Consider the following 24,587-nt stretch of genomic DNA (forward strand, 5'->3'; position numbering starts at 1 on the left):
AGGATAGAGAGCTAAATTTGAAAACACAAGAGGGATTTTAAATTCTAGGAATTTTGTCTTTTTCAATGCAAAATCACTTCAAATGTAGACTTACAAGCAAAAATGACTACCATGCATTAAATGCACTGAAATTTTGCACAAACACCCTCCACTAAAACTATAATTACACAACCTATTCAACACAACAGCAGAAAGGACCTTGCATAAAATCATAATTACACATATAACCTTTCATAATTACAAAAAGATCCTTTTTCAATCAATTCAAGCACATGATGCATGATTTGGTTCTAATTACCCTAAATTGGCTATTTAAAAACCTGGGTCGTTACAGTTACGATGCTTTAGGTGGATCATTTAGAAGCAAGTATTTAAAGTTTTCTAGTTTAGCTTTTAATAATGAGATTTACTCGGTGTCAATCGATTGAAATCTTGTTCTGTATCAATCGATGGTGGCAACGTGTATTAGTATCAGTTATAGGGCCCGCACCAAGTCTTTTTGTTTTGCCCATTTTGCACTATCGGATCCCCAGCCTTGGTTGTTGGATCCCTTTTATTTTCCTGTGAACGGTGGCTCAGCATCGATGACAGCTGTGGGGGTCACCACTTCTGCCTTTTTCACTTCTCCCCCCACCCACTCGATGTTCCACTGCAGTGGAGTATTTTTTTTTTACTTTGATAATCTAACCAAATAGGACAAATGGATAAGACCTTGGTGTTTGATTATTTGGTACCGGTGTTTTATTACATTCATCATAGTAAATCTATACCTTTTTATTTGTATTAGTTTGTCTTATTTCCTTTAGTTAACATGCAATTTTGTAAGCTTTGATTCCATTGGAATTTATACATACTTATGGGAATTTCTTTTACTCAATTCACTTGGAGTCATATCCTTCATGTCATTGATTCAAGTTTACTGTTGTATCTGTCATCACCTAAAATGTTTCATTTCATGCAGATCTTCACCAGTGGAAGTTTCCTACTTCCATCACTTGCAGTCAAATATCGTGCTCTAGCATTTTGTTCTAGGAAAACCAAGTTATTCCTTAAGTGACATGTTTTCTAATAGCTTTTTTATTAGCCTCATTATTAAGTATACTTGTATGCATTTGCAGTATTGTAAATAAGTTAGTCTGTACATTTCAGAGGATCCATATGTTTCAGTGCCAATATTCACTCATGTGTAGTGTATCCCTTTATTTCTTTATGTTTTGATGAATTTATACTATATAAATTTTGAATATATGCATTGGTCCAAGCTGGAGAATAAACTAATACTTTACTTTTTATACTATAAATTTTGAGTAAAAGTTACTTTTTATAATGTAATTTTTGTTTAGTAGACTGTATGTATGGCATTGTAATGGTTGAATCACAAGCAAAACCTGATTTCTATCTTGATGTATTCAGGTGGATTTGGACTAGCAGGGGTGAATATATTTTTGCTGCTAGGTATTCTATTCAAATATGCAGAGATTCACCTAGTTTGTGAAAAATTTAGGTTCCAGTTAATTAGTTTTTTTTCCTTTTTCTCCAACCAGAGATTTTTTACTCTATATTTTTTAGTTTGTGAAAAATTCAGGTTCTAGTTTATTTTTTTCCCAGGTTCCAGTTAGTTCTACATATGCAGCATATACCAAAATTATCAAATTCTTTGTATCATTCTCAAAAATATGTTTGAAATGTTAAAAGAGAGACGGACATGCAAAGCTCAACGTGCTAGGCACGTAAGTCGAAATAACAATTACTTGTTACTCGAATAAGTAATGGTGACGATTAGCCCCTCGCAATGGAAGCATCGTCCCATCACCATTTAAAATGGCAACAAAAGGCCTCACTGGGTGCGGAAACACTGACCGGGCCACACATACAGTTGATTTCCTGCTTGGGTGATCCCTCTCGGCTCAAATATAAATCTCACCCAACGAATCGTGCGGCTGGTGTGACACCCGATCCAAAGCTTAATAGAATACTCATATCAATAAGTTATAATTTTTTTTTTCCGGAAGCCGGTCTCCAAAGAACTCCGAGGTTAAGCGTGCTTGGCCCGGAGAAATTTGGAGATAGGTGACCGATCGAGAAACTCTTCTCGGATACGCACGAGTGAGGACAAAGTGTGCAGAAAAGACTAGTGTTGGTCTGTGAGGGTGTGACCGACCATGAAGCTCTTCTCGGATACGCACAAGTGAGGACAAAGTATGCAGAAAAGACTAGTGTTGGTCTGTGAGGACAGTCTATGTCCTAGAAAACAGACAGATGTAAGCGGGTCTGGTCTCGGAGAGACGGGACGTTACACCTGTTCCTAGAAAAAGAAAAAAAATTGTACAAAACGCATCGCCTCCCTTGCCCCGTGGGCACCGCTCGGACCTTTGTCTCCTGCCTCGGCGTGTCTATATATATGTGGCACCATCCTCGCATCCCATGTAGGGGGCATGTGAAGGTCACAGTCCATCGCAATTCGCAAGGCCTCGGCGCCGCTTGAGCACTACCGGCGCCTCGCCACTCTCACTCACCCGCCACAGTAGTAACGGGCTTGTTCTCTGGCGGCCAGCTCTGTGCAGCTTGCCTGCTGCCATGGCGGCCGCAACGCCAGCAGCAGTGGAGAGGAATGCAGATGGAGATGAGCAGGGTAGGAGGAGGAAGAAGGGAGGCTTCAGGACCATGCCGCTCATACTAGGTGAGTTGAGTTCCGCACAATTGGTTGAGAAATCAACCAGGATAAACGGATGCTGTTTATTTACATTTTGCATTGGTCGGCGATTCAGTCCAAAGAAGGCTGTACATGTCTAGCGAAGAATACTAGCTCTGCTTAGTAGCAGGGCTCACAATTTAATATGATTTCGTTGCGCGAAGGCGTACGACGTCCGGTCCCTGTTCTTGGAATTCTAGACCCAGGGCATGGGCATCGCCGGTGCCAGTATGTTTGTCTTAGTTTGTTTCTTTATCACTACGTATTTAATTTTCTTTCCATCGAGCAATAATGTTTTTTTATTCCAAAAATAATACACATTTTTTTCCTTTCATAAAAAAATGATGTCAATTATTATCCTTCCAAAATAAATAACGACGCGAATTATGGGTGAGTACATGAAAAGGAAAGTAGAGTGTGTGACAAAGAAAAGTAATATACAGGTACAAAAGGTGGGTGGATGAATGCTTGGTGTAAAAAGTATTAGGATTTTGGTGGAAACATTTTCCTTCTGTCAATTTCGTGGGTCTACACCCTTTTTCGTCAAACCTTTGGCCTAACAAGTGGAACCTCCGTGAGAAGTACGGTGGGCCTAATCTTGGTGAGAAAGAATTTCAATTGTTTCAACTTTTATAGTTATGATTCGTTTTCACTTTCCTTGTAATAACCTGGAGTGGGCGCTCTGTTCGTTTTTAATTTTCTCCTCACTGATCGAATTCTGTTTTACACCTTAAACATTGGCTATTAATTAGTTCTTGGCTTGGTGATTTTTTTTTCTGGTGGTCTCATTGTTCATGGCTTGCCTATCATTGCAGCGAGCGAGGTCTGCGACCGGTTCGCCATGGCCGGCTTCAACGCCAACCTGATCACGTACCTGACGCAGCAGCTGCACCTGCCGCTGGTGGAGGCGTCCAACACGCTGACCAACTTCGGCGGCACGTCGGCGCTGACGCCCATCCTGGGCGCGCTCGCCGCCGACGCCTTCATCGGCCGCTTCTGGACCATCATCGCCGGCTCCGCGATCTACCAGGTCGGCATGGTCGGCCTCGTCGTGTCCGCGCTCCTCCCCACGCTGCGCCCGCCGCCGTGCTCCCCGCCGGCCACCCCGTGCCAGCGCGCCTCCGGGTGGCAGCTCGCGGTGCTGTACCTCTCCCTCCTCTGCACCTCGCTGGGCTCCGGCGGGATCCGCCCCTGCGTCGTGGCGTTCGGCGCCGACCAGTTCGACCAGGAGCAGCGGGACGGCGGCGAGGCCGCCAAGGCGGCGGCGGAGCGGAAGCGCCGCTACTTCAACCTCTACTTCTTCACCATGGGGCTCGCCATGCTGCTGGCCTTCACGGTGGTGGTGTACATCCAGGACAATGTGGGCTGGGGCTGGGGCTTCGGGATCCCGGCCATCGGCATGCTCGTCTCCATCCTGGTCTTCCTCGTCGGGTACCCCATCTACGTGCTGCTCAAGCCCGAGGGCAGCCCGTTCACGCGGCTCGCGCAGGTCGTCGCCGCCGCGTTCAGGAAGCGGAGCGCCGCCGTGCCGGAGGACCCCGGCATGCTGTACCAGGACAAGGAGCTCGACGCGCCCATCTCCACCAACGGCAGGCTGCTGCACACCAACCAGCTCACGTAAGTGTCTCCAGGCCGCTCCCTTGATCTGCCGTGCTCCGCGCGTATGTTTCTGATGTGCACTCGTCGTCACCCATAATTGGGCTGTACTGTAATAAGATAGCGGGCACGTGATGTGTTTTAAGCTGATATGCCGGCGTGCCTGAATGGTGATCGACCTGTCGGCTACTATCTTTTTGTGGTGGTTACAGTATCAGTTCTAAAAGGGAATGCAGTGCACGGCTTTCAAATTACCTGCTTTTCACATTTCTTAATTTGTACTCTAGATGATTCTTCTCTACGCTCACTGCTCAGTATGATTATTCAGGTTCTTCGACCGGGCAGCGATCGTGACGCCAGGCGACATGGCCCCCTCCGGGCAGCCGAAGCCGTGGCGGCTGTCGACGGTGCACCGCGTGGAGGAGCTCAAGTCCATCGTCCGCCTGCTGCCCATCTGGTCCGCCGGCATCATGCTCGCCACCGCCGGCTCGCACAACTACACCTTCACCATCGCGCAGGCGCGCACCATGGAGCGCCACATGGGGCCCCACTTCCAGTTCCCGCCGGCGACCCTGTCCATCTTCTCCACCGCCGCCATGCTGCTGACCCTGGCCTTCTACGACCGGGTCTTCGTGCCCCTGGCGCGCCGCGTCACGGGCCTGCCGTCCGGGATCACCTACTTCCAGCGCATGGGCATCGGGCTGGCCATCTCCATCCTCAGCGTCGCCTCCGCCGCGCTCGTCGAGACCAAGCGCCGCGGCGCCGCCGCCCGGCACGGCCTCCTCGACGAACCTACCGCGGTCGTCCCGCTCAGCGTCTTCTGGCTGGTGCCGCAGTTCGCCGTCCACGGCATCGGCGACGCCTTCTCATCGGTGGCGCTCATGGAGTTCCTGTACGACCAGGCGCCCGAGAGCATGCGCAGCAGCGCCGTCGCGCTCTTCTGGCTCGCCAGCGCCATCGGCAACTACATGGGCACGGTGCTCGTCACGGTGGTGCAGCGCGCCACGCGCGGCCGCGGCGAGTGGCTGCAGGACAACATCAACCGGGGCAGGCTCGACAACTACTACTGGCTCGTCACCTGCATCATGCTGCTCAACTTCGGCTACTTCCTCGTCTGCTTCCATTTCTACACCATGAAGCCGCTGGAGGTGGCGGAAGAACACGGCGACCATGACAAGGAGTGCGAGCTCCCGTCTCTCCAGAGAAATGGCGGCGGCGGAGCCAATGGGATGGTGTAATGTAATTAATTAAGGAGGATATTATAGGACAATTACTCAAGTTATAAAGGAATTAGTGTCTTCGAGCTTGTCAGCTGGAACTGTGACTCGTGAACATATATGTAGTGTCACAGGAAGATACAAGCAAGTGTGACGATCATGATCGTGATCATGCAGCCAAGAGAATCGAGGCCATTGAATTATACTAGTATAGTACACGTATTGTGTCTGGATCACCGTTCACTTTTTATGAGTGGAGCTCGCACCTCGCAGACACTATCACTCGGAGTCGGAACCATGGTGAGCTTTGCACAGTCGCACAGACAACCCATGCATGTGTCCTGGTCTGCTATTTTTTAATGATTATTTTATCATTTACACGTAATAGAGTGCGTGAGATTGGATCATCTAGAAGAAGATGCTACATCTGTCATTATACGACACCAATATATATGTTCTTAGATGTATGACATTTGAACTAATTTACCTGTCCTAAATATCATAGGTGTCCATCAATTTCTTGCTTTGTCAGCTAACAGATACTACTATCGCATCCCAGTAAAACCACTTCTTGCCCCCCAGTTTTTCCTAAAATATATAATTCAGAACTGTGAACTTTTCCAAACTCTAACCTGAAGAATATCAACCCTAAATGTTGAAATTCTTATCCGGGAACTTTGAAGTATCAATTGTAAGATTGTAGTAGAAACGTAGTGCATGCGGGATTGGCTCCTAACAGCAAGACTGACATTGTTGATGAAGATGCCTTCGACATTCGACAAGAGCAGAAATCAACTTATAGCCACTGATACTAAAGTTCAAAAGCAACCACTACCACAGATAAGAACTTATAGCCACTGATATAAAAGAAGCGAAAAAAAGGTCATGTCATCCAAAGAATTTTTTTACATCCACATTCTGTAGCAGAAATTTATTGGGTTATTCTTCGTTTTGGTAGCAGTCACGTCATTTTTTATACGATAGGTAACTTGTTGAACGGCAAGATATGCTAGAGATCTTCTGGTTCTGCTCTGACATAATATTTTAGTAAGTGTAGATGAACACAACAACCAAATCTTAAGCTCTTTCTTTTACCCTTGAAATTGTGCTATTCGCAGGCTCGCAGCCACCTTTACACCAGTTGGTACGAATGTAGGATGTTCATGATCTGTGTAGTGCATAGAATTATGTGACCACCATCTGCATGCACTAACCCATTTTACTATTACTAATTGAAGGCTGCTTTTAAGCTTTCACATGAAGTCACCTAGGATAGGTGGACACTCTTAAAAATAATGGAATCTAGAAATTCTCATAAAAAATAGCAATATTCGGCCATCAATTCGACAACTCTAATTATAATAGTCATTGAATCTGTTATCTTTCTTAATAAATTACTCACATCTGCCATTATGAAAATAGACTAAAGTAACCATCTAAACATGTATCTAAACTACACACATTTGCCATTATAAAAAAAATCTAAATAAACCCCCTAATCTTTGTGTAAATTATCCATCTATGCTGTTATAAAAATAAAGCAAATAACCCCATAAATTTGCATATAAACTATCCAATTATATCATTATTAAAAGTTAAAGTAACACCTAAATTTGAATATAAATTATATAATTATAACAAAATATTAAAGTGCAGCAATATATAATTCTAAATTACTATTTCTATCATTATTACTAATATTATTTATGTTATTATTTATATAAAAATATTACCCATGATACGTGTCACCTTATATTCATATATGATGGAAGAGATAAGAGTACCAATTCAGAAACAAATGGTTTAATTAAATATATATCAAACAAATATAGACGTGTGATGCAAAATTAAATCTATTGGAACCAGATAATGGTAAATATGCATTTTAGAGTATGTGTTAGAATACTTAATTATAATTATTAGCTATAAGTCTTATTTTTATATTAATTCTAATTAGTTCGTACGGGAGCACGAGGTTGATAACTAGTGATACATAAGACGCGACAAAAAATACAACCTATAAAGGAGTTACCTCATATGATCATTCTAAACCAAAATTTTCCCTACTCATATTGCACAACTGAAATCAAAAGCAGAATCTGAATGGCCAAAACAAGTCATAAAAGGTTTCAGGGAACCTTTTATGACTTGTTTGACTATGTTGAAGATTTGACTATCTTGAAGAAATGTGACATAATAGAGCAAATTAATTACAGATGATGACTACAAGAGTTCAGGGAACAGTCAGAAAGTTTCGAACAATTTTTTGGTTGAGTTTTAACAAAATAACTCTCAAGTTAGGACTTAAGTGAGGATGCAATAAGGTTGTGAAGCATATTAATCAACCTTGGTCCGGATCAAATCTACAAAAGCATGACCTTTGTATCAAGTATAATATAAGAATGTGTATGATGTAAAGTTCTCGGTAGATCGTATTCCATTCTTCCAGTCTTAACCATCCCACCTTTGTTTTCTTTGTTACAAGGAAGCCACTTTATGCTGTTTGTTCTGTGTCAGCACCACAAGTAGTAATTGGTTTTACGTCAACAATTGAGGATTGCTAATAAGACAGCACATTATAATTGGTATTACGGCATTACAAAATGGTTTAGAAAACCCTATGTTTTTATAGGTAGGGGATGATCCATACTGTAGGTAGGGGAGGATGCAATAATTAAGTTGTCATGGAAATAAGGAAACACATCCTCAGCCGTGTTGTTCTTAGGTTATAGATCTTCACACCACTCCAGCCTGTTGGCGCAAAACTAGGGCCAACACACAAAAACGCTTGAACGCGTAGCGAGCGACGGCACGACGCAGCGCCGATGCTCAGACCGGTCAGACCGGTTGGGTATACCGGTCAGACCGGTTGTCGCCGGGCAGGCCGGCGGCGAAACCAACGAACGTCGCCCGGGAAGGACCCGTCGGGGCAGGCGCACACAGGGTTGTTCTAGGGTCGGCAGACCACCTAGAACGCTCTCAATCGACGTAGAGACGAAGGAGGAACAGCAGATAGTAGATGGGAAAAAGCTAGGGCAAAAAGAAAGTAAAAAGATAAAAGTTGTATTGATTTGATCGATTGGATTCCCTAATCGACTGTGACCATTTATATTTATAGGGTGGGGTGGACTTATCCCGCAAGGAATCTTTTTACAAGATCTAAATCTATTAAAATCCCTAGTTGTACTCGGATTCCACTTGGACCGGTCAGACCGGTCGGCCCTACCGGTCAGACCGGTCGGCTGCAGCCGGACCGACTACAGCATCTGACCGGTCAGACAGCTAGGGCGTACCGGTCAGACCGGTCTATATTGTCTAATGCCAATTTTGGTCGTCAACATATGCCTCCCTATTCTTTGGCAAAGCTTGCGTGCCAAAGAGCACTCTTCTGGACCAAAATTGTCTAAGGGCGATGAATACATCGGCCATTTTTTGTGCTAAGGATGATAATAATTTATCGGCCATATCTTACTTCTTCTTCAAGCTGACGACGAAATAACTTGCTTGGGCCTCCATACCGGCTTCATGGTCGCCGACTTTGCTGGTACAACCTCCGCTTGCTGTTCCATGGACTCTTTCTTGTGCATCCTTTGCAACCTCCTCTTTTGAGTGTGAGACAAACCTGAGGTACACCACCTCGGCTGTAGATTTTTTTGAATCTTGTTTTATGTTCTTCTCACACTCCTTGCTGCAATCAGTGTCCCTTTTGACCAGATTATCGCTAATCGGTCTTTGCGAAGCAAAATTTAGATATATAGGAGGATAATGAATATAATATGACTGCATGTGCATCCTACTATAATCCAAAGACATATAATAAGGATACCAAAAATACCAAGGAGCAATCGGCCCATTAAATAAATTACCTTGGCTCAAACTCAATTGCACTTGAGACGATGATGGCTTTGTATCCTTAACCTTATCTGGTCGTCCCTTCTGCTTTTGGATGACTCCTTTCTTTTCATATTTGGCCAAGAGTTCTTTAAAACTCGGCCTTTCTTTTTCCTTATTATTTCTGGAATTTTTTCCAGAACTCCCAGAGTGACCGGTCAGACCGGTTTCCTGACCGGTCAGACCAGTCTGAGCAGACCTGGCGCTCTTTTCCTGTTCTTACCCCTCGATCGTTGAATCCTTCAATAAATCTTCAGGGATCTTCTTCGCTGGAGCTTCCTGGTGAGATTCCGAGGGCTCAAATCTCTCTTTACCGATAATAACATTTTCCCCTCTTGTTGACTCGGCTTGATTCGGCCGAATTAACACTTTGGGATTACTCAACTCAAGCACATATGTATGTGCAGGAAAAGGATTCTGATCCATTTTTATTTGTGGAACAATTATTCGGCCTTCATTAACAGTCGATTGAATCTATCTCCGAAGCACATTACAATCATTAGTCGCATGAGAGAAAGTATTATGAAATTTGCAATAAGCTCGCCGCTTTAATTCTTCAAGCGGCGGTATGACATGCGACATCTTGATGTATCCGTTCTTATACAATTCATCAAATATTCTCTCGCATTTGGATACATCAAAAGTAAATCTTTCCTGCCGATCTTTGTGAATCGGCTTAAGAGAACTGCACACGCAAGGTTTATCATTGGAGGGCCAAACAAATTCAGCGGTATAAACATCTTTACCTTCATCGACCGAACAATTGGAATCACACCCAAGCACATAAACAGGACGATTAGGTTTTTTGTTGGACTTTTGAGAATCTCTAGCTTCTTTAGCTCGGCTTTCATTGGCCAGAGCTTTTTGTAGTACTTGACTAACATCTAGAAATTCTTGTCCCTCTAGCTTTACTTTATGAAAATCAAGTAAACCAGGAAAAGCTAGATCAGCCAAATCTCTATCAGAAATTGTCAAACTATAGCATCGGTTTCTAGTATCTTTAAATCTTCTAATATACTCAGAAACATCTTCATGTATTTTTTGTTTAACCGATGAAAGATGTGATGATCTCAATTCAGTTTCACCAGTAAAGAAATAATCAAGGAATTTCTGCTCTAGATCGCAAAAGTAAAAACTGAATTGGGTGGCAATGAAATAAACCAAGTAAATGCAGCACCCGATAGAGATAAAGGAAACAATCTCAATTTGTAAATGTCATTAGTGCTAGCTTCACCACATTGTATAATAAATTGACCAATATGCTCCAATGTAGTTCTACTATCATCACCAGTGAATTTAACAAATTCAGAAATTTTAAACCCTTGAGGATATGCAACATAATCGTAATTCTCAGGGCATGGTCTTTGATAAAATCGGCATTTGTCTTTAGGCTCTATACCAAAAGTTTGCCGAAATATCTTAATCACCTCATCTTTAATACTACCTGATCCAACATCATCGGCGTTAAGCCGATTAGTAATCGGTGTATTAATAGGTTGAGCAAAGTTTAGCGGTGTAGAATGTCGCAACGAACTTGATGCCCCATATGGCACATTGATGTTAGGTGATGCATAATAATTAATTCGGCTTCGCTGATTAGCCGAATTAGTCACAATAGCATTATTAGTTGGAATTGCCGAACCATACATTGTCTTATCAGTATTATATGTAGATGCATTATTACCGACAGATTTCATACCAAGATGTATTTCAATTCGGCTAAAGCGGTCATCAAACATATTATGCATATTTTGGCCAATAAATTCCAACTTATTATTCACATGAGAAGAAACAGCATCATCTATAGCATTAGCTATTTCGGAATTAAGGATAGGCTGTTCGTTCTCATCGAATTTTACCTCAAAATGTGAAGCGTTGAATGCGTCATTCGTCGTGACCTTCCCTTGCCGGTCGATGGAGAAGTGCGAGATGTACTGGTTCATGGCTTCTTCTTCCAGCTTCTGGATCTCTTTCTCCTTCTCTTCTCTAATTTTCTGGATCTCCTTCTCTTTATCTTCTCTGATCTTCTTCTGGACGCCATCAAGAATCTTCTGATGCTCGACCGAAAGTTGTTGAACATTCGGCCTCCGGATATTGGCAGAATCAACTTCACCAGGTTTAGGAATACCGGCCATGGCAACCGATTTATTTCTTCTTTTCCCCAGCGGAGTCGCCAAAATATGTTGGCGCAGAACTAGGGCCAACACACGAAAACGCTTGAACGCGCAGCGAGCGACGGCACGACGTAGCGCCGATGCTCAGACTGGTCAGACTGGTTGGGTATACCGGTCAGACCGGTTGTCGCCGGGCAGGCCGGCGGCGAAATCAACGAATGTCGCCCGGGAAGGACCCGTCGGGGCAGGCGCACGCAGGGTTGTTCTAGGGTCGGCAGGGCACATAGAACGTCCTCAATCGACGTAGAGACGAAGGAGGAACAACAGATAGTAGATGGGAAAAAGTTAGGGCAAAAAGAAAGTGAAAAGATAAAAGTTGTATTGATTTGATCGATTGGATTCCCTAATCGGCCGTGACCCTTTATATTTATAGGGTGGGGTGGACTTATCCCGCAAGAAATCCTATTACAAGATCTAAATCTATTAAAATCCCTAGTTGTACTCGGATTCCACTTGGACCGGTCAGACCGGTCGGCTGCTGCCGGACCGACTACAGCGTCTGACCGGTCAGACCGCTAGGGCGTACCGGTCAGACCGGTCTGTATTGTCTAATGCCAATTTTGGTCGTCAACACAGCCATAACACCAAGGGCATTCATCTTGCACAAAATGAGTTGCGAAGTAGACACAATCTGGTTTTAGCCTAGGGAAATCATCAGTGTGTACACAATGCGCGATGCTGAGTTTACGGTTGACCGTAGACTCAGCAACTTACGGTTGATCCGCGCGTCATCACGGGGCTCAAATCTTATTATTTATATGCGGCTCTCGTCGTCTCAGCCTCTCATCTCTCTCCTTCTCCCCCCATCTCTCTCCTACTCTCTCTCATCTATCTCCATGGGATCCTTGGTGAGGCGCAGCTTGGATCTGGGCTGTGAGGCTCGTGGGGTGAGGCGCACCTTGGGGCCTGGGCTGCTGAGCCTGTCGCTCGTGGCGCAGCGGCGCTGTGCTTCCTCCACGGCAGGGCGCGGCGGGGCGCATCCTCCGCTGCAGCACGCGGCAAGGCGCGGGAGCGGCGGCCGGCAGGGAGCAGCCTCCGCGGCGGCGAGGCACGACGTCCAACAGCTCTTCGCAGCGGCCGGCGGGGCTGCACCCTCCTTGACGGCGCGGGCGCTCCTCCCGGCCCAATCCGGCTGGCGGCCGTCTTCCCCAACCATCCTGCAACCGGATCCGGTGGAGGAGGCAAGCACACGGCGGTTGCGGCGCCGCCGCGGGCTCCTCCGGCCCCGCCGCTACCGGATCCGCCTCCCTGGATGCGGCGGGGAGGCGCGGCGCGGCGGCTCCGGCGGCGGGGAGGTGGCGGGGCGGGCCAGCGGCGGCGGGGAGGCGGAGCTCCCAGGTTTTGAGTTTTTTTTTCTCGCAAAATATTTTTGTAAAATTTTTCCACTGCAAATTTTTTTTCTCTTGAAGGTTCTCTGTTTCCTTTTTTTTCAAAAAAATTTCTGCTCTCCAATTTTTTTCTTTGATTTTCCATCTTAAATTTTTTTCTCAAATTTTTTCTCTCTAAAATTTTTCTCGTCAAAATTTTCTGTCTTTTTTTTCTCAAAATTTTTTTCTAGAAAAAATTTCTTGAAATCAGAAAACGACAAAAAACTTACTAAAATAAAAAAAAACAAACGGTCGGAAAATCGACCGCACGGAGCCCCTCCGTGCGGTTGACCGTAAATTAGCCACACCCTACACAATGCCCGGACTTGCAGCAGATCTCCCAAGGAGTTGATACCAGGTGCCTGGAAAGCACAACATGCATCATCGCTGGCATAACCAAATGCTCTAATCACTTCCTTTCTTGGCTCTATGTTTTCCTAGACAGATCTCAAGATTGGACCATTCCATGCTTTCTAACCGTGTAGAATCTCCCATCATGGTGCATGATATCTTGGTACACATCAAACAGTCTAATGTTCACTGTGGCATATTCAGAGGTGAAGCCAGCCATCAAAGTGATTAGGGTTACCTGCTCTCATGACTATGGTCCACGACCCTGTAGGTGAATAGGGATATTCTCTCATGACTATGGTCCAGGCTTGCTGTCATTTACCTCTGCTTGCTGCCATTCGGTTGGGCAAGAGATAGTAGGCCTAGCTCTTCTGTGGGCTTATTTTGGTTGGACCAAAGGACTTCGTCACTTACTCGCGTGGGCTCTAGACATGATGATGATATTTGCATTGGATGTCACCTTACACATAGCCACAACAATTACTTGATTAATACGGCTGCTTTTCGCTCACTACCACTTGGATCATCAACACCATTTTCTTTACAACTTGTATAATCCTTTAGCCAAAGCCAAACAGCTGTCTAATCAGAATTAACTACTATATGTCCACCCCAATTAGTTGCATTGACTGCATATCAACGTCACACCAGACCTCCGGCACTGGCGCTATTTTTATTGATAGAGGAGAGCTCACACTCCTTGTCACGATCATCTTGTTCCTCCTCCATTTCCAGTGGCTTCATGGTGTAGAAATGGAAGCAGACGATGTAGTAGCCGAGGTTGAGCACCATGAGGCAGGTGACGAGCCAGTAGTAGCTGTCGATCCTGCCCCGGTTGATGTTGTCCTGGAGCCATTCCCCGCGGCCCCGCGTGGCGCGCTGCACCGCCGTGACGAGCGCCGTGCCCAGGTAGTGCCCGATGGAGCCGGCGAGCCAGAAGAGCGCCGCGGCGGTGCTGCGCATGCTCTCGGGCGCCTGGTCGTACAGGAACTCCATGTGCCCCACCGACGAGAAGGCGCCGGCGACGCCGTGGACGGCGAACTGTGGCACCAGCCAGAAGACGCTGAGCGGCACGGTGGCGTCCGGGTCGTCCAAGAGCCCGTGGGCGGCCGCGGCGGTGCGGCGCTTGGCCTCGACGAGCGCGGCCGCGGCGACGCCGAGGATGGAGATGGCCAGCCCGACGCCCATGCGCTGGAAGTAGGTGATCCCGGACGGCAGGCCCGTGGCGCGGCGCGCCAGGGGCACGAGCGCGCGGTCGTAGAGCGCCAGGCTCACGAGCGTGGCCGCGGTCCCGAAGATGGACATGCTCGCCGCCGGGATCTCGAAGCGCCCGGCGACGCGGCGGTCCATGCTGCGCGCCTGCATGATGGTGAAGGTGCCGTTGTGCGAGCCGGCGGTAGCGAGCAGGATGCCGGCCGACCAGATGGGCAGCATGCGGACGATGGACTTGAGCTCCTCCACGCGGTGCACCGTCGACAGCCGCCACAGGTCCGGCTGCCCGGAGGCGGAGATGTCGCCCGGCGTCACTATCGCTGCCCTGTCCAAGAACCTGCAGATTTCACGCATAGGAACAGTTAATGATCGATGAGTGCTTGACAGCTTCCAAAAAAAAAGTTAGAGTACGCAAAAAATGCAAAGAAAAACTTTAAATTTGCTATTGCATTGTCCTTTTTGTACAGTGATAGTGTAACCACCCAAAAAGTTTCCGACATGTCTAGTACCATGCAGGCAAGCAGGTGTCAATGCGGAACCCATCACATGGCCGCTATGCCGAAGGAATGCAGAGAATACGTCGCAAGATACGGAGCACGACAAATCCATCAGAGAAAGTAAGAAAGAAACGGACTCACGCGAGCTGGTCGGTGTGCAGCAGCCTGCCGTTGGTGGAGATGAGCGCGTCGAGCTCCCTGTCCTGGTACAGCTTGCCGGCGTCCTCCGGCGCGGCGACGTTCCGCTTCCTGAACGCGGCGGCGGCGACCTGCGCGAGCCGCGTGAACGGGCTGCCCCCGGGCTTGAGCCGGACGTAGAGCGGGTACCCGACCAGGAACACCACGATGGAGACGAACATGGCGACGGCCGGGATCCCGAACCCCCACCCCCACCCCACGTTGTCCTGGATGTACACCACCACCGTGACCGCCAGCAGCGCGGCGACCCCCATGGTGAAGAAGTAGAGGTTGAAGTAGCGCCGCTTCCGCTCCGCCACCGCCTCGGCGGCGCCGCTGCTCGTCTTCTTCTGCTGCTGCTCCGGCGGCTGGTCGAACTGGTCGGTGCCGAACGCGACGACGCAGGGCCGGAGCCCGCCGGAGCCGAGGGATGTGCAGAGCAGGGAGAGGTAGAGCACGCCGAGCTGCCACCCGGCGGCGCGGCGGCACGCGGGGCCGCCGGGCGCGGCGGGGCACGGCGGCGGGCGCAGCGAAGGGAGGAGCGCGGACACGACGAGGCCGAGCATGCCGAGCTGGTAGAAGACGGAGCCAGCGATGATGGTCCAGAAGCGGCCGGCGAAGGAGTCGGCGGCGAGCGCGCCGAGGATGGGCGTGAGGCTGGAGGTGCCGCCGAAGTTGTTGAGCAGGTTGGAGGCGTCCACGAGCGGCAGGTGCAGCTGCTGCGTGAGGTACGTGATCAGGTTGGCGCCGAAGCCGGCCGTGGCGAACCGGTCGCAGACGTCGTTCCCTGCAACGGCGGGGAGAAGACATTAGATCGACCCTCGGCGACGAGGCGCCAAGAACGTAACCGCAGAATCGTTGCTCAAAATCCTCAGGCAGGCGGCAGATGTTGCATGCTGACCTACTCACCGAGTATGAATGGTGCTGGCCTACTCACCGAGTATGAATGGCATGGTCCTAAAGCCTCCCTTCTTCCTCCTCTTCTGCTGCTCTCCATCTCCTCCGTTCCCACCCACCGCCGCCGCGGACGCCATGGCCGTGCCTGCAGGGAGCTCGCTGCTTGCCATGCTCACTACACTACGTGAGGTGCCGGGTGTGTGGTGCTAAGGGCAGTCCCAACCCAGACTCTATCATGGAGTCTAAGCCTCCTATTTATTGTGTTTTGCTGATGTGGCAGTATATTTATGGAAGAGAGAGGGAGAGAAATCAAGACTCCAAGTCTTATTTAGACTCCAAGTCTTCACGCAAATCAAGAATGAATGTGAGAGAGACAAGTGGGCCATATAAACTAAAGTAACACACTTTGCATTGGGAAGTATAGTTTCTTGTGATGGAGTCTTTGAGGCTTAGACTTTATGAGTGGAGTCTGCATTGGGACTGCCCTAAGCAGAGCGGGCCTTGCGACAATGGGCTGGCTACGGGCTGTTCGACTGGTCTGTCATCGGCTTCTCTCGACTTGTCTTGTCTTGGCTTATTTTCTTTCACACAACACTATTTATTCTACCAGCCGAATACTATTTATTTTACTAATTGAATACTATTCATTCTACTATGCATATAAGAATGAACTAGGAAGTATAGAACCACATGTTCATGGACACACCAGCCTGCTATCCTGTACTGCTATATATTAGTAGAGTCGTGGAGATGTGGAACTTTGGGTGTGTTTAGATTCCCAAACTCCTCCCAACTTTCCAAATTTTTCATCACATCTCTATCACATCGAAATATTAAATATAGCAAATGATTTATGCATAGAGTACTAAATGTAGGTAAATAAAAAAATAATTGCATAGTTTTGATGTATGTTACGAGACGAATTTTTTTGAACCTAGTTAGATCATGATAGGATAATATTTAGCACAAACAAACAAAAAGTGCTATAGTGTAAAATGTGACCTTCTCTCCCTCTTTTTCGTGGATCTAAACACTGTCTTTACAGCCGTGGCACCACCGGGTCCCACCACCCGGGAGGAGCGGGAGCACCGAGCAGCGGGCAGCGACCCGGCTGTCTGTCGGGGCAGTGAATGCCAGAGGAAGAGGGTAAAACCGGCCGGCGGCGCCGGACGGTAACGCGACGGCGCCATCAAGGTTTTCAACCGTGTCCGGAAAACCGAGCAAAATATACGCCGCCGATGGGGACCCGCGGCCGCTAGCTGCCGTCTGCCTCCGCGCGGAGTGGGGCGCCGTGTCACGGGCCATGTTCGGTTTAGATATGAAAATGTTTTGATGAGAGAGAAACGATGCTTTGATCACTAATTAGGAGTATTAAATAAAGTCTAATTACAAAATTACCTCCACAACTATGGTACTGTAGCAGTTGTTCTATCTAATGAGGCCTTTGACCGCACGATTAGAGGATATTTGAATGCGGTTACTGTAGCATCACTGTAGCTAATCATGATGAAACTTGGCTCATTAGATTCGTCTCGAAAATTTATACTCATTCCTAAAAAGATTTTGTAAATAGACTTCATTTAGTACTGCATGCGGGTATTCGTCTTTTTGTGAAATTGTGATGGGATGTTTAACCAAACATGGCCACGGACTCGCCGGGAAGGCTGGCTGGCTGCTGGCAGGCTGGTGGTGCAGGACCTCCGGGGCCTGTTTGGTTTCCTATCACACGTATCGCACATGATTTCCGAAAAAAAAATCTCATATGCATGGAGTACTAAACGAAATTTATATACAAAACTTTTTCACGAATGAGTGTAATTTTTCACAATGAATCTAATGACAGTAATTAATCGATGATTGGCTACAGTAATGCTACAGTAACTATCCTCTAATTGTGCGGTCAAATGCCTCATTAAATTCGGCTCGCGAAGTAGTGCAGGATTGTAGAATTAGTTTTGTAAATTGTCTTTATTCAGTACTCTTAATGATTGATCAAAACTTTTGTACAACTTATACTTCAAAACAAACAGGGCTCCGGCCGCCGGTGCTGTTCCTGTTCGCCTTCAGCACCGCCAGACGCAGTACAGCACAACAGCGCAGGCTGGGCTGTGGTACCATCCCTACGCACGGCTGAACACTTCCAAGTGCAGGATGCGATGGATCGGCATTCGGCAACTTTTGGGGTCCGCAGAGCTCAAGCCGCCGGATGTAAGGCTATCTCCAACCATTCCCCCCATCCAACTCCCACCAAACGTACTATTTATTATATTTTACTACCTTCTTTTAAAAGATTCCTCCCTCTATAACTCCTTCTCTCCAACTATTCCCTCCATATCTATTCTCTCTATATACTATCACTCATTAACTAACTATTTATTTATCATTTTTTAATTTTAAAAAAATCATAAAGTATTTGTACTGTCATAATACGCATTATCATCATGTTACGGGGCTCAAACGAGATTAATATCATGAAGAAACGGTGTGATTAGAGATATAGGGGGAGTTAAAACTCATTCTGTATATGAAGGGAGTTTCAACTCCCCCTATATAGGGGGAGCTTTGGGGAGAACCGTTGGATCGGATTTCCACCCAAAACTTCCCCTACGTGGGGGTGGGGGGCCATATAGAGGGCACCGTTAGAGCAAGCCTAACCTTGCCATTCCATTCCATCCGAAACTGAAGCCCAAGGGGTACCAGATCTAGACCCGACGCGGAAAAGGCTTTGGCCGTGTTTGGTTACATGTAAAATTTTTTGCGCATGTTTTTCGAGAAGAGAATCTCGTACGCATGGAGTACTAAATGTAGTCTATTTGCAAAATCTTTTCAGGGACGGGTGTAACTTTTCGAGATGAATCTAATGGCGGTAATTAATTGATGATTTGCTACAGTGATGCTACAGTAACCATTCTCTAATCGCGCAGTCAAAGGCCTCATTAGATTCATCTCAGGATTTACACGGAATTGTGGAGGTGGTTTTATAATTAGACTTCGTTTGCTAGTCTAAATTTTTGGTCAAAAGTGCTACAGGAAATTCATGAAAAAGACCCACCACAGGCGCGATCACTGTTCTGAACTTAACAGCGCACACCAGTGAACTGACAGGGGGAGCGCTCAAACGTAGAGTATGTACCACGCACCGGGAAGGACGAGCACGCTGATTAAGGTCTGTTTGGTTTCTCTATCACAACTATCGTACACAATTTTCGAAAAAAAAATCTCACATATAGAGTACTAAATGAAGTTTATTTGTAAAAAATTTTCACGGATGAGTGTAATTTTTCACGACGAATCTAATGACAGTAATTAATCGATGATTGACTACAGTGATGCTACAGTAACCATCCTCCGAACATGCGGTTAAAGGCCTCATTTGGTTCGTCTCGCGAAGTAGCACAGGGTTGTGGAATTAGTTTGTAAATTACCTTTATTTAGTATCCCTAATTATTAATTAAAATTTTTGTGCTACTTGTGCTCCCCAAACCAAACGGGGCATAAGTTCCGTGCGGGCAGCTTCAGTGACCGATGGCTCTGCAGGGCGCGTCAAGGCTGCCGCGGCCTCATCATCGCACCGACAGGTCCTTTTGTCGATTTCGTACAGAACGGGAAGATATAGGCCGTGTTTAGATCTTTGGAGGTTTTTGCAAAAAAGCCGTAAATGCATTAAAGTGAAATAGAATCTTACTAATTTGAAGTATTAAATGAAGTCTATTTATAAAACTTTTTACATGGTTGGGCTGTAAATCGCGAGACGAATTTAATGAGCCTACTTAATCCATGATTTGCAACAGTGATGCTACAGTAACCATCCGTTAATTATTGATTAAATATGGATTAATTAGCATCATTAGATTCGTCTCGCGATTTACAACCTATCTATGCAAAAGTTTTTCAAATAGAATTCATTTAGTACTTCAAATGTTCTCTTTACATCTTTACACAATTTTGCAAAATGAACTAAACACCTCATAGCTTCTTCATCGCCGTTCAGCAGCCTGATGCCAGCCAATACAGCAATCTTTAGCGTTGCTGACTTTGCTGTGGAAAGATCTGCCGTTCTGTCGACCTGGACTCGGCCTGACTCTGCGAAAAGGAAAGAATGGTAGATTTAGTTGCCCGTGTTCAATCTGGTAAAAGCAGCAGGCACACCACACAGTGATTAGGGGCCTCTTTGGGACGGCTCCGTCCGGAAGAGCTCCGGCTTCGTGCTACAAGAATTGCTACTGTGCCTCACTGTAGCAATGAAAAAAGAGCTCCGACTCCTTGCTACATTTGCCTGGGCAACGGAAGTAGCAGCCGGAGATGCATTTCGTTGGCTCTTCCGGCTCCGCGCTACAGGGCTGGGGCTGGGGCCGGGGCCGGAGCCGAAGCCGGAGAGAGCCCGGCCAAAGGGCCTAGAAGGAAAGGGCAGCGCTTGGAGCTCCACGCGTGCCGATATTACTGACGCTGTCAGGACGACGGAACGGAAAAAGATCAAGGGCTTGTTTGGTTTGAGAGCTAAATTTTAGACCATGTCACATTAAAAAAAATCTTAGTATTTATAAATATTAAATAAAATCTAATTACAAAACTAATTGCAGAACCTTTTGCCTAAACTACGAGACAAAACTAATGAGATATACTAATCCATAATTAGCGAATGATTACTGTAGTATTAGTGTAGCAAATCTATACCTATTACTAAAGCGAGTAAGGTTTCCACCTAAATTTTTGGTTTGGTCCGTCTTGTGTCGTTGACAGATGGGGTCGTCTCCCAAATTTGTCTGTTCCTCCGTGGCTTATCTGAATCCAAGTGTGATTCAACAATAGGGAAAAAACAGACAGCCCGTCAATTTCTCCTTTTCCTATCTGCACACGAACACGGACTAAGCTGTGATTGAATTCCACGCAGGCACATAGCTCGCGTCGCCGCAACCAAATCATCAGCAACCCGCTCATTCGATCGCTCTGCCACCACCGGTCTCCTCGGCCGGCTGCTCACGTGCGCCGATGCGATCCACCATGGCCTGCTACTTGCGTCGCTGCGCACCTCCGCGGCCTCGCGGCTGCCTGCCTGCGCCAGTGACCCAACGTTCGGTGGGGGTGTGGGAAATGGTTATTACTACTTATTAGGAGAATGGCGGATGGCTACCTGGTGGCTGCATCTACGGATAAGAGCAGGTATAATGGGACACAGTCAGCCGGCGAAACGCAGCACCACGTAAGCCAAATCTGAGGTGGAGAAGCGAGAAAGGTAGAGAGAGAACCAAGCGGACGTTTCGCGACTCGCTAGCAAGCACAGAGCGGGCGTATGCGCTGCTTTTTGAGTTGCCGGCGTCGCTCCCATGCTCCTATTGGTTGCCTTCCTTGCGCAAGTCTGAGCGTCAGATTAATGAGACGTGGGGCCTCCGACCACTGCTCAGCAGCTCCGATGAGCTGGAGCACGAGTCGCCGGCAAGCGAGCGCCTCTATTAGCTTTGCTCTAAGAGTCGCTGGAGGTCACCTACGTTTGGTGTGGTGTAAGGCAGTCGGGGAGCTTGCGAAGGGAACAGCCGCTTCTATTTACCGCACATGCGAGTGGAATTGATCCACTCGCAAATGCCGGTGCCCCATCTTCCTCCGTCTCAAAAGCCACCGCCTCCGCCCCCACTATCCCCTCCGCTGCCTCCGCCCCCGTCCTTCACAAACTACATGTTGTCAACTTAAACCTTGAGTTGAAGTGAACGTTATTTGGAGTTTCCAATATATATATATATATATATATATATATATATATATATATATATATATATATATATATATATATATATGTTTACAACAATATAAGGTAATGTGTTATGCTGCTATGTGTTTTGTGCCCTTTTTAAGGGATTATCAAGTATGCTACATATCTTCTTACTATGCCATTCTAACTAATGAAAAATCCTACTAATTAAGTGTATATGTTAAGTTGCTGATGGATGACTGTATAATATATCAAATCTTACCCGTAGCAATGCACGGGCATATTTCCTAGTCATGGATTAATTAGGCTTATTAGACCCGTCTCGCCAATTAACACCCATCTGTCAAAAAAAGTTATAAATAAATTTTATTTAATACTTCTAAATAGTTTTTTTTATTTGATAGGAACTTAAAAAAATCACCGAAAACAAACAGCACCCAAAGAAGATGCTAATCATCGCAGTACGAGGAGGACATTGACTGATGCAGCACAAGGCTGGGCTCTGGGCTCAATTGTTCGCTTCTTGGGCGACTGCAGTCTGCAGGGCACGCGGATTCGCCGCGCCCACGGGTGCCGTGGGCTGTGGGCTCGCGGTCCGTGCTCCTCGCCTCCTCCAGAGCGGGCCAGAACTAGCACCGTGGGGAAGTTTTCGGCCGTGCGGTCCGCGCGCCGAGCAGGTGTGAATTGGCCGAGTATTCGCATGGATTTTTTTTATTTTTTTTAGCATCTTCAGCGAACTGAGTCTTGCTGCAGTCGAAGGGTGGATATGCCTCATTTTTAGTTTGAGAATATATTCACCCCGTTTGGCTGGTGGACAGCCTCCAGCTTCTACAGTATTTCCCTCTCACATAACTCTAGCTCCAGCCTCCAGCCACCAGCCAGACAACAGTGTTTTTCTCTCACACAACTCCAGCTACAGCCTCCAGCTCCAGCCTGCCGAACGGTGTGATTAGGTGTAAACCAACCTCTTCATACAAATCGTGCAAACTTCAATCTGGACTATCAGATCAACATTCAAAGGGTATGGCCAGATGGGAGATTGAGTAATTTTATATTTAACCACCCGCCTTTGGATTGGGTAATTATACTTTTGCAAATCTCCTCTTCCACTCCCTGCGCCCCTCCCCTTGAATGTTCTGATGGCCCAGACTAAAGTTTACATAGTTTGCACAAAAAAATTGATTTGCAGCTGATATGTTCCCTTTTAGTTTTTCTTGCATAACGGCAATCAAGTTGCGTAGAGAGAAATCGGGTAACTGGCTAACTCTGGACACCGCACACAATTATTGACAGTGTATCAATGTATAATGAGCAAACGGTGTATCAATGTATATCTATACATGCATATAAGATGCACATAGAAATACGAAAACGACTTATAATTTGAAATGAAGTGGGTACTGTATATCGCTGTTGAAGTAGACTTATTGACTGATAGGAACATTTATAGTACAGACAAATTCAAGCACAATGAAAGCGACACTACGTCCGCCTGGGCGTAACGCTAGCACGTGCAAGACTTGCTTGGTCGCCCTGGCTGAGATGCGGAATGGAACGTCGAACTTGACCAGCAGAGCAAGAGCCCTGCGGGGCACGTGCGGGGCGCATCCCTGTCCTTGCGCTTTTCAGTGGCGGGCGATGAAGCTCCTGATGGCGTCGATGAGCTCCCGCGCCCGCTCCCCGGTGGCGGGGTCCATGTCGACGGCGTACTTGTTGAGGTAGAAGGAGTGGCTCATGCGGCGGCTGAGCAGCACCTCCACCTCCTTGCCCGCGGCGCGCAGCGCGTCGCAGTACTCGAGGTTGGTGTCGCGGATGAGGTCGTCCTCAGCCACGGCCACCAGCATCGGCGGCAGCGGCACGGACGCCAGCGGCGGCGCCAGCGGGCCCATGGGGCACGTGAACGGGTGGTCCTTGGTCGCGCCCTCCGGCAGCGCCAGCGCCAGGAACTTGTCCAGCATGTCCAGCGTGAAGAACACCGAGGCCGCCTTCGTCTCCAGCTCCGACCGGCTCCGCGCGGCGCGCACGAACCCCGGGTGGATCGGGATGCCGCCGGCCACGCGGAGGGGCGCCCACTCGCTCGCGCCGCCCCGCCCCGCCTCGGCGGCCACGAGGTGGACGAGGTTGCCGCCCGAGCTGTCCCCGACGAGGAACACCCGGGACACGTCGGCGGCCCCGCGGAGGAGCGCGGCCGCCGGGTCGTCGAGCGCGCCGCCGCCGTCCTCGGACGCCAGCGCGATCGAGCGGAGCCGGCGGAGCGCGGCGACGCCCGCGTCGATGTGCGCGGGCAGGCGGCGCTCGGGCGCGAGCGGGAGCTCGACGGCGACGACCACGGCGGGGACGGCGCACGCGAGGCGCGCGTAGAAGTGGTGGTACATGAGCCAGGACGGGTGGGAGATGCAGAAGCCGCCGCCATGGAGCTGCAGGATGACGGGCAGGCGCGCGCGGCCGCCCTCCGCCACCTCGGGGATGTACACGCGCAGGTTGGGCTCCCCGGGGAGGTCGTGCAGCGTGTGCCCGTCGCGGGGCTCGGCGTACGGCGCCACGGGCTGCATCAGCGGGAGCGCCTCCGGCGGGCCGGTCCACGTGCGGTCGACGCTGCCGTCGTCCAGCACGCGCAGCCACCCGGACACCTCGTCCACCACCTTGCGCCCGCCGCCCGCCGCCGCCCGCACCTGCCGCTGCTGCTGCTCGACATTGGCAGGGGCCATCGCTGCTGCAGGTGGTGCGGCGTGCACTGAGGGGGCAGGCCGAGTGCGCCGGGGAATTGTGTGAGAACGAGATGGTTGGGTTGGTTTGCAGTTGCACAGAACGA

General features: G+C 48.0%; 3 protein-coding genes across 4 annotated transcripts; 1 reads left to right on the plus strand and 2 right to left on the minus strand.

Moving 5' to 3' along the window:
- Positions 1-2,442: 2,442 nt before the first annotated feature.
- Positions 2,443-5,784, plus strand: LOC120698706 (protein NRT1/ PTR FAMILY 3.1-like). The gene is made up of 3 exons (XM_039982416.1): positions 2,443-2,680; positions 3,508-4,309; positions 4,617-5,784. Exons 1-3 carry the CDS (start codon positions 2,578-2,580, stop codon positions 5,524-5,526), a joined length of 1,815 nt encoding a protein of 604 aa, XP_039838350.1. The 5' UTR covers positions 2,443-2,577; the 3' UTR covers positions 5,527-5,784.
- A 7,923-nt stretch (positions 5,785-13,707) lies between these two features.
- LOC120698707 (protein NRT1/ PTR FAMILY 3.1-like) lies at positions 13,708-16,653 on the minus strand. 2 transcript variants are annotated; one of them, XM_039982418.1, is made up of 4 exons: positions 16,557-16,653; positions 16,084-16,277; positions 15,139-15,961; positions 13,708-14,837 (listed from the first exon to the last, which is right to left on the minus strand). In XM_039982418.1, exons 2-4 carry the CDS (start codon positions 16,169-16,171, stop codon positions 13,931-13,933), a joined length of 1,818 nt encoding a protein of 605 aa, XP_039838352.1. In that variant the 5' UTR covers positions 16,172-16,277; positions 16,557-16,653; the 3' UTR covers positions 13,708-13,930. The 2 variants fall into 2 exon arrangements, with proteins under 2 accessions (XP_039838352.1, XP_039838351.1); XM_039982417.1 differs by lacking the exon at positions 16,557-16,653 and having other exon boundaries at positions 16,112-16,268.
- Positions 16,654-23,076: 6,423 nt separating this feature from the next.
- On the minus strand, positions 23,077-24,587 carry LOC120698709 (probable carboxylesterase 15). The gene has a single exon (XM_039982419.1). It carries the CDS (start codon positions 24,481-24,483, stop codon positions 23,401-23,403), a length of 1,083 nt encoding a protein of 360 aa, XP_039838353.1. The 5' UTR covers positions 24,484-24,587; the 3' UTR covers positions 23,077-23,400.

This window comes from Panicum virgatum, chromosome 3K, assembly GCF_016808335.1.
Source record: "Panicum virgatum strain AP13 chromosome 3K, P.virgatum_v5, whole genome shotgun sequence".
Lineage (NCBI taxonomy): Eukaryota > Viridiplantae > Streptophyta > Magnoliopsida > Poales > Poaceae > Panicum > Panicum virgatum.

Coding starts and splice junctions, on each gene's coding strand:
- LOC120698706 (XM_039982416.1), top strand. CDS start 2,578: ATGGCGGCCGCAACGCCAGCAGCAGTGGAGAGGAATGCAGATGGAGAT. Junction 2,681..3,507: donor GACCATGCCGCTCATACTAG/GTGAGTTGAGTT, acceptor CTATCATTGCAG/CGAGCGAGGTCTGCGACCGG. Junction 4,310..4,616: donor CTGCACACCAACCAGCTCAC/GTAAGTGTCTCC, acceptor ATGATTATTCAG/GTTCTTCGACCGGGCAGCGA.
- LOC120698707 (XM_039982417.1), bottom strand. CDS start 16,241: ATGGCAAGCAGCGAGCTCCCTGCAGGCACGGCCATGGCGTCCGCGGCG. Junction 15,962..16,111: donor GACCATGCCATTCATACTCG/GTGAGTAGGCCA, acceptor CCGCCGTTGCAG/GGAACGACGTCTGCGACCGG. Junction 14,838..15,138: donor CTGCACACCGACCAGCTCGC/GTGAGTCCGTTT, acceptor TGAAATCTGCAG/GTTCTTGGACAGGGCAGCGA.
- LOC120698709 (XM_039982419.1), bottom strand. CDS start 24,483: ATGGCCCCTGCCAATGTCGAGCAGCAGCAGCGGCAGGTGCGGGCGGCG.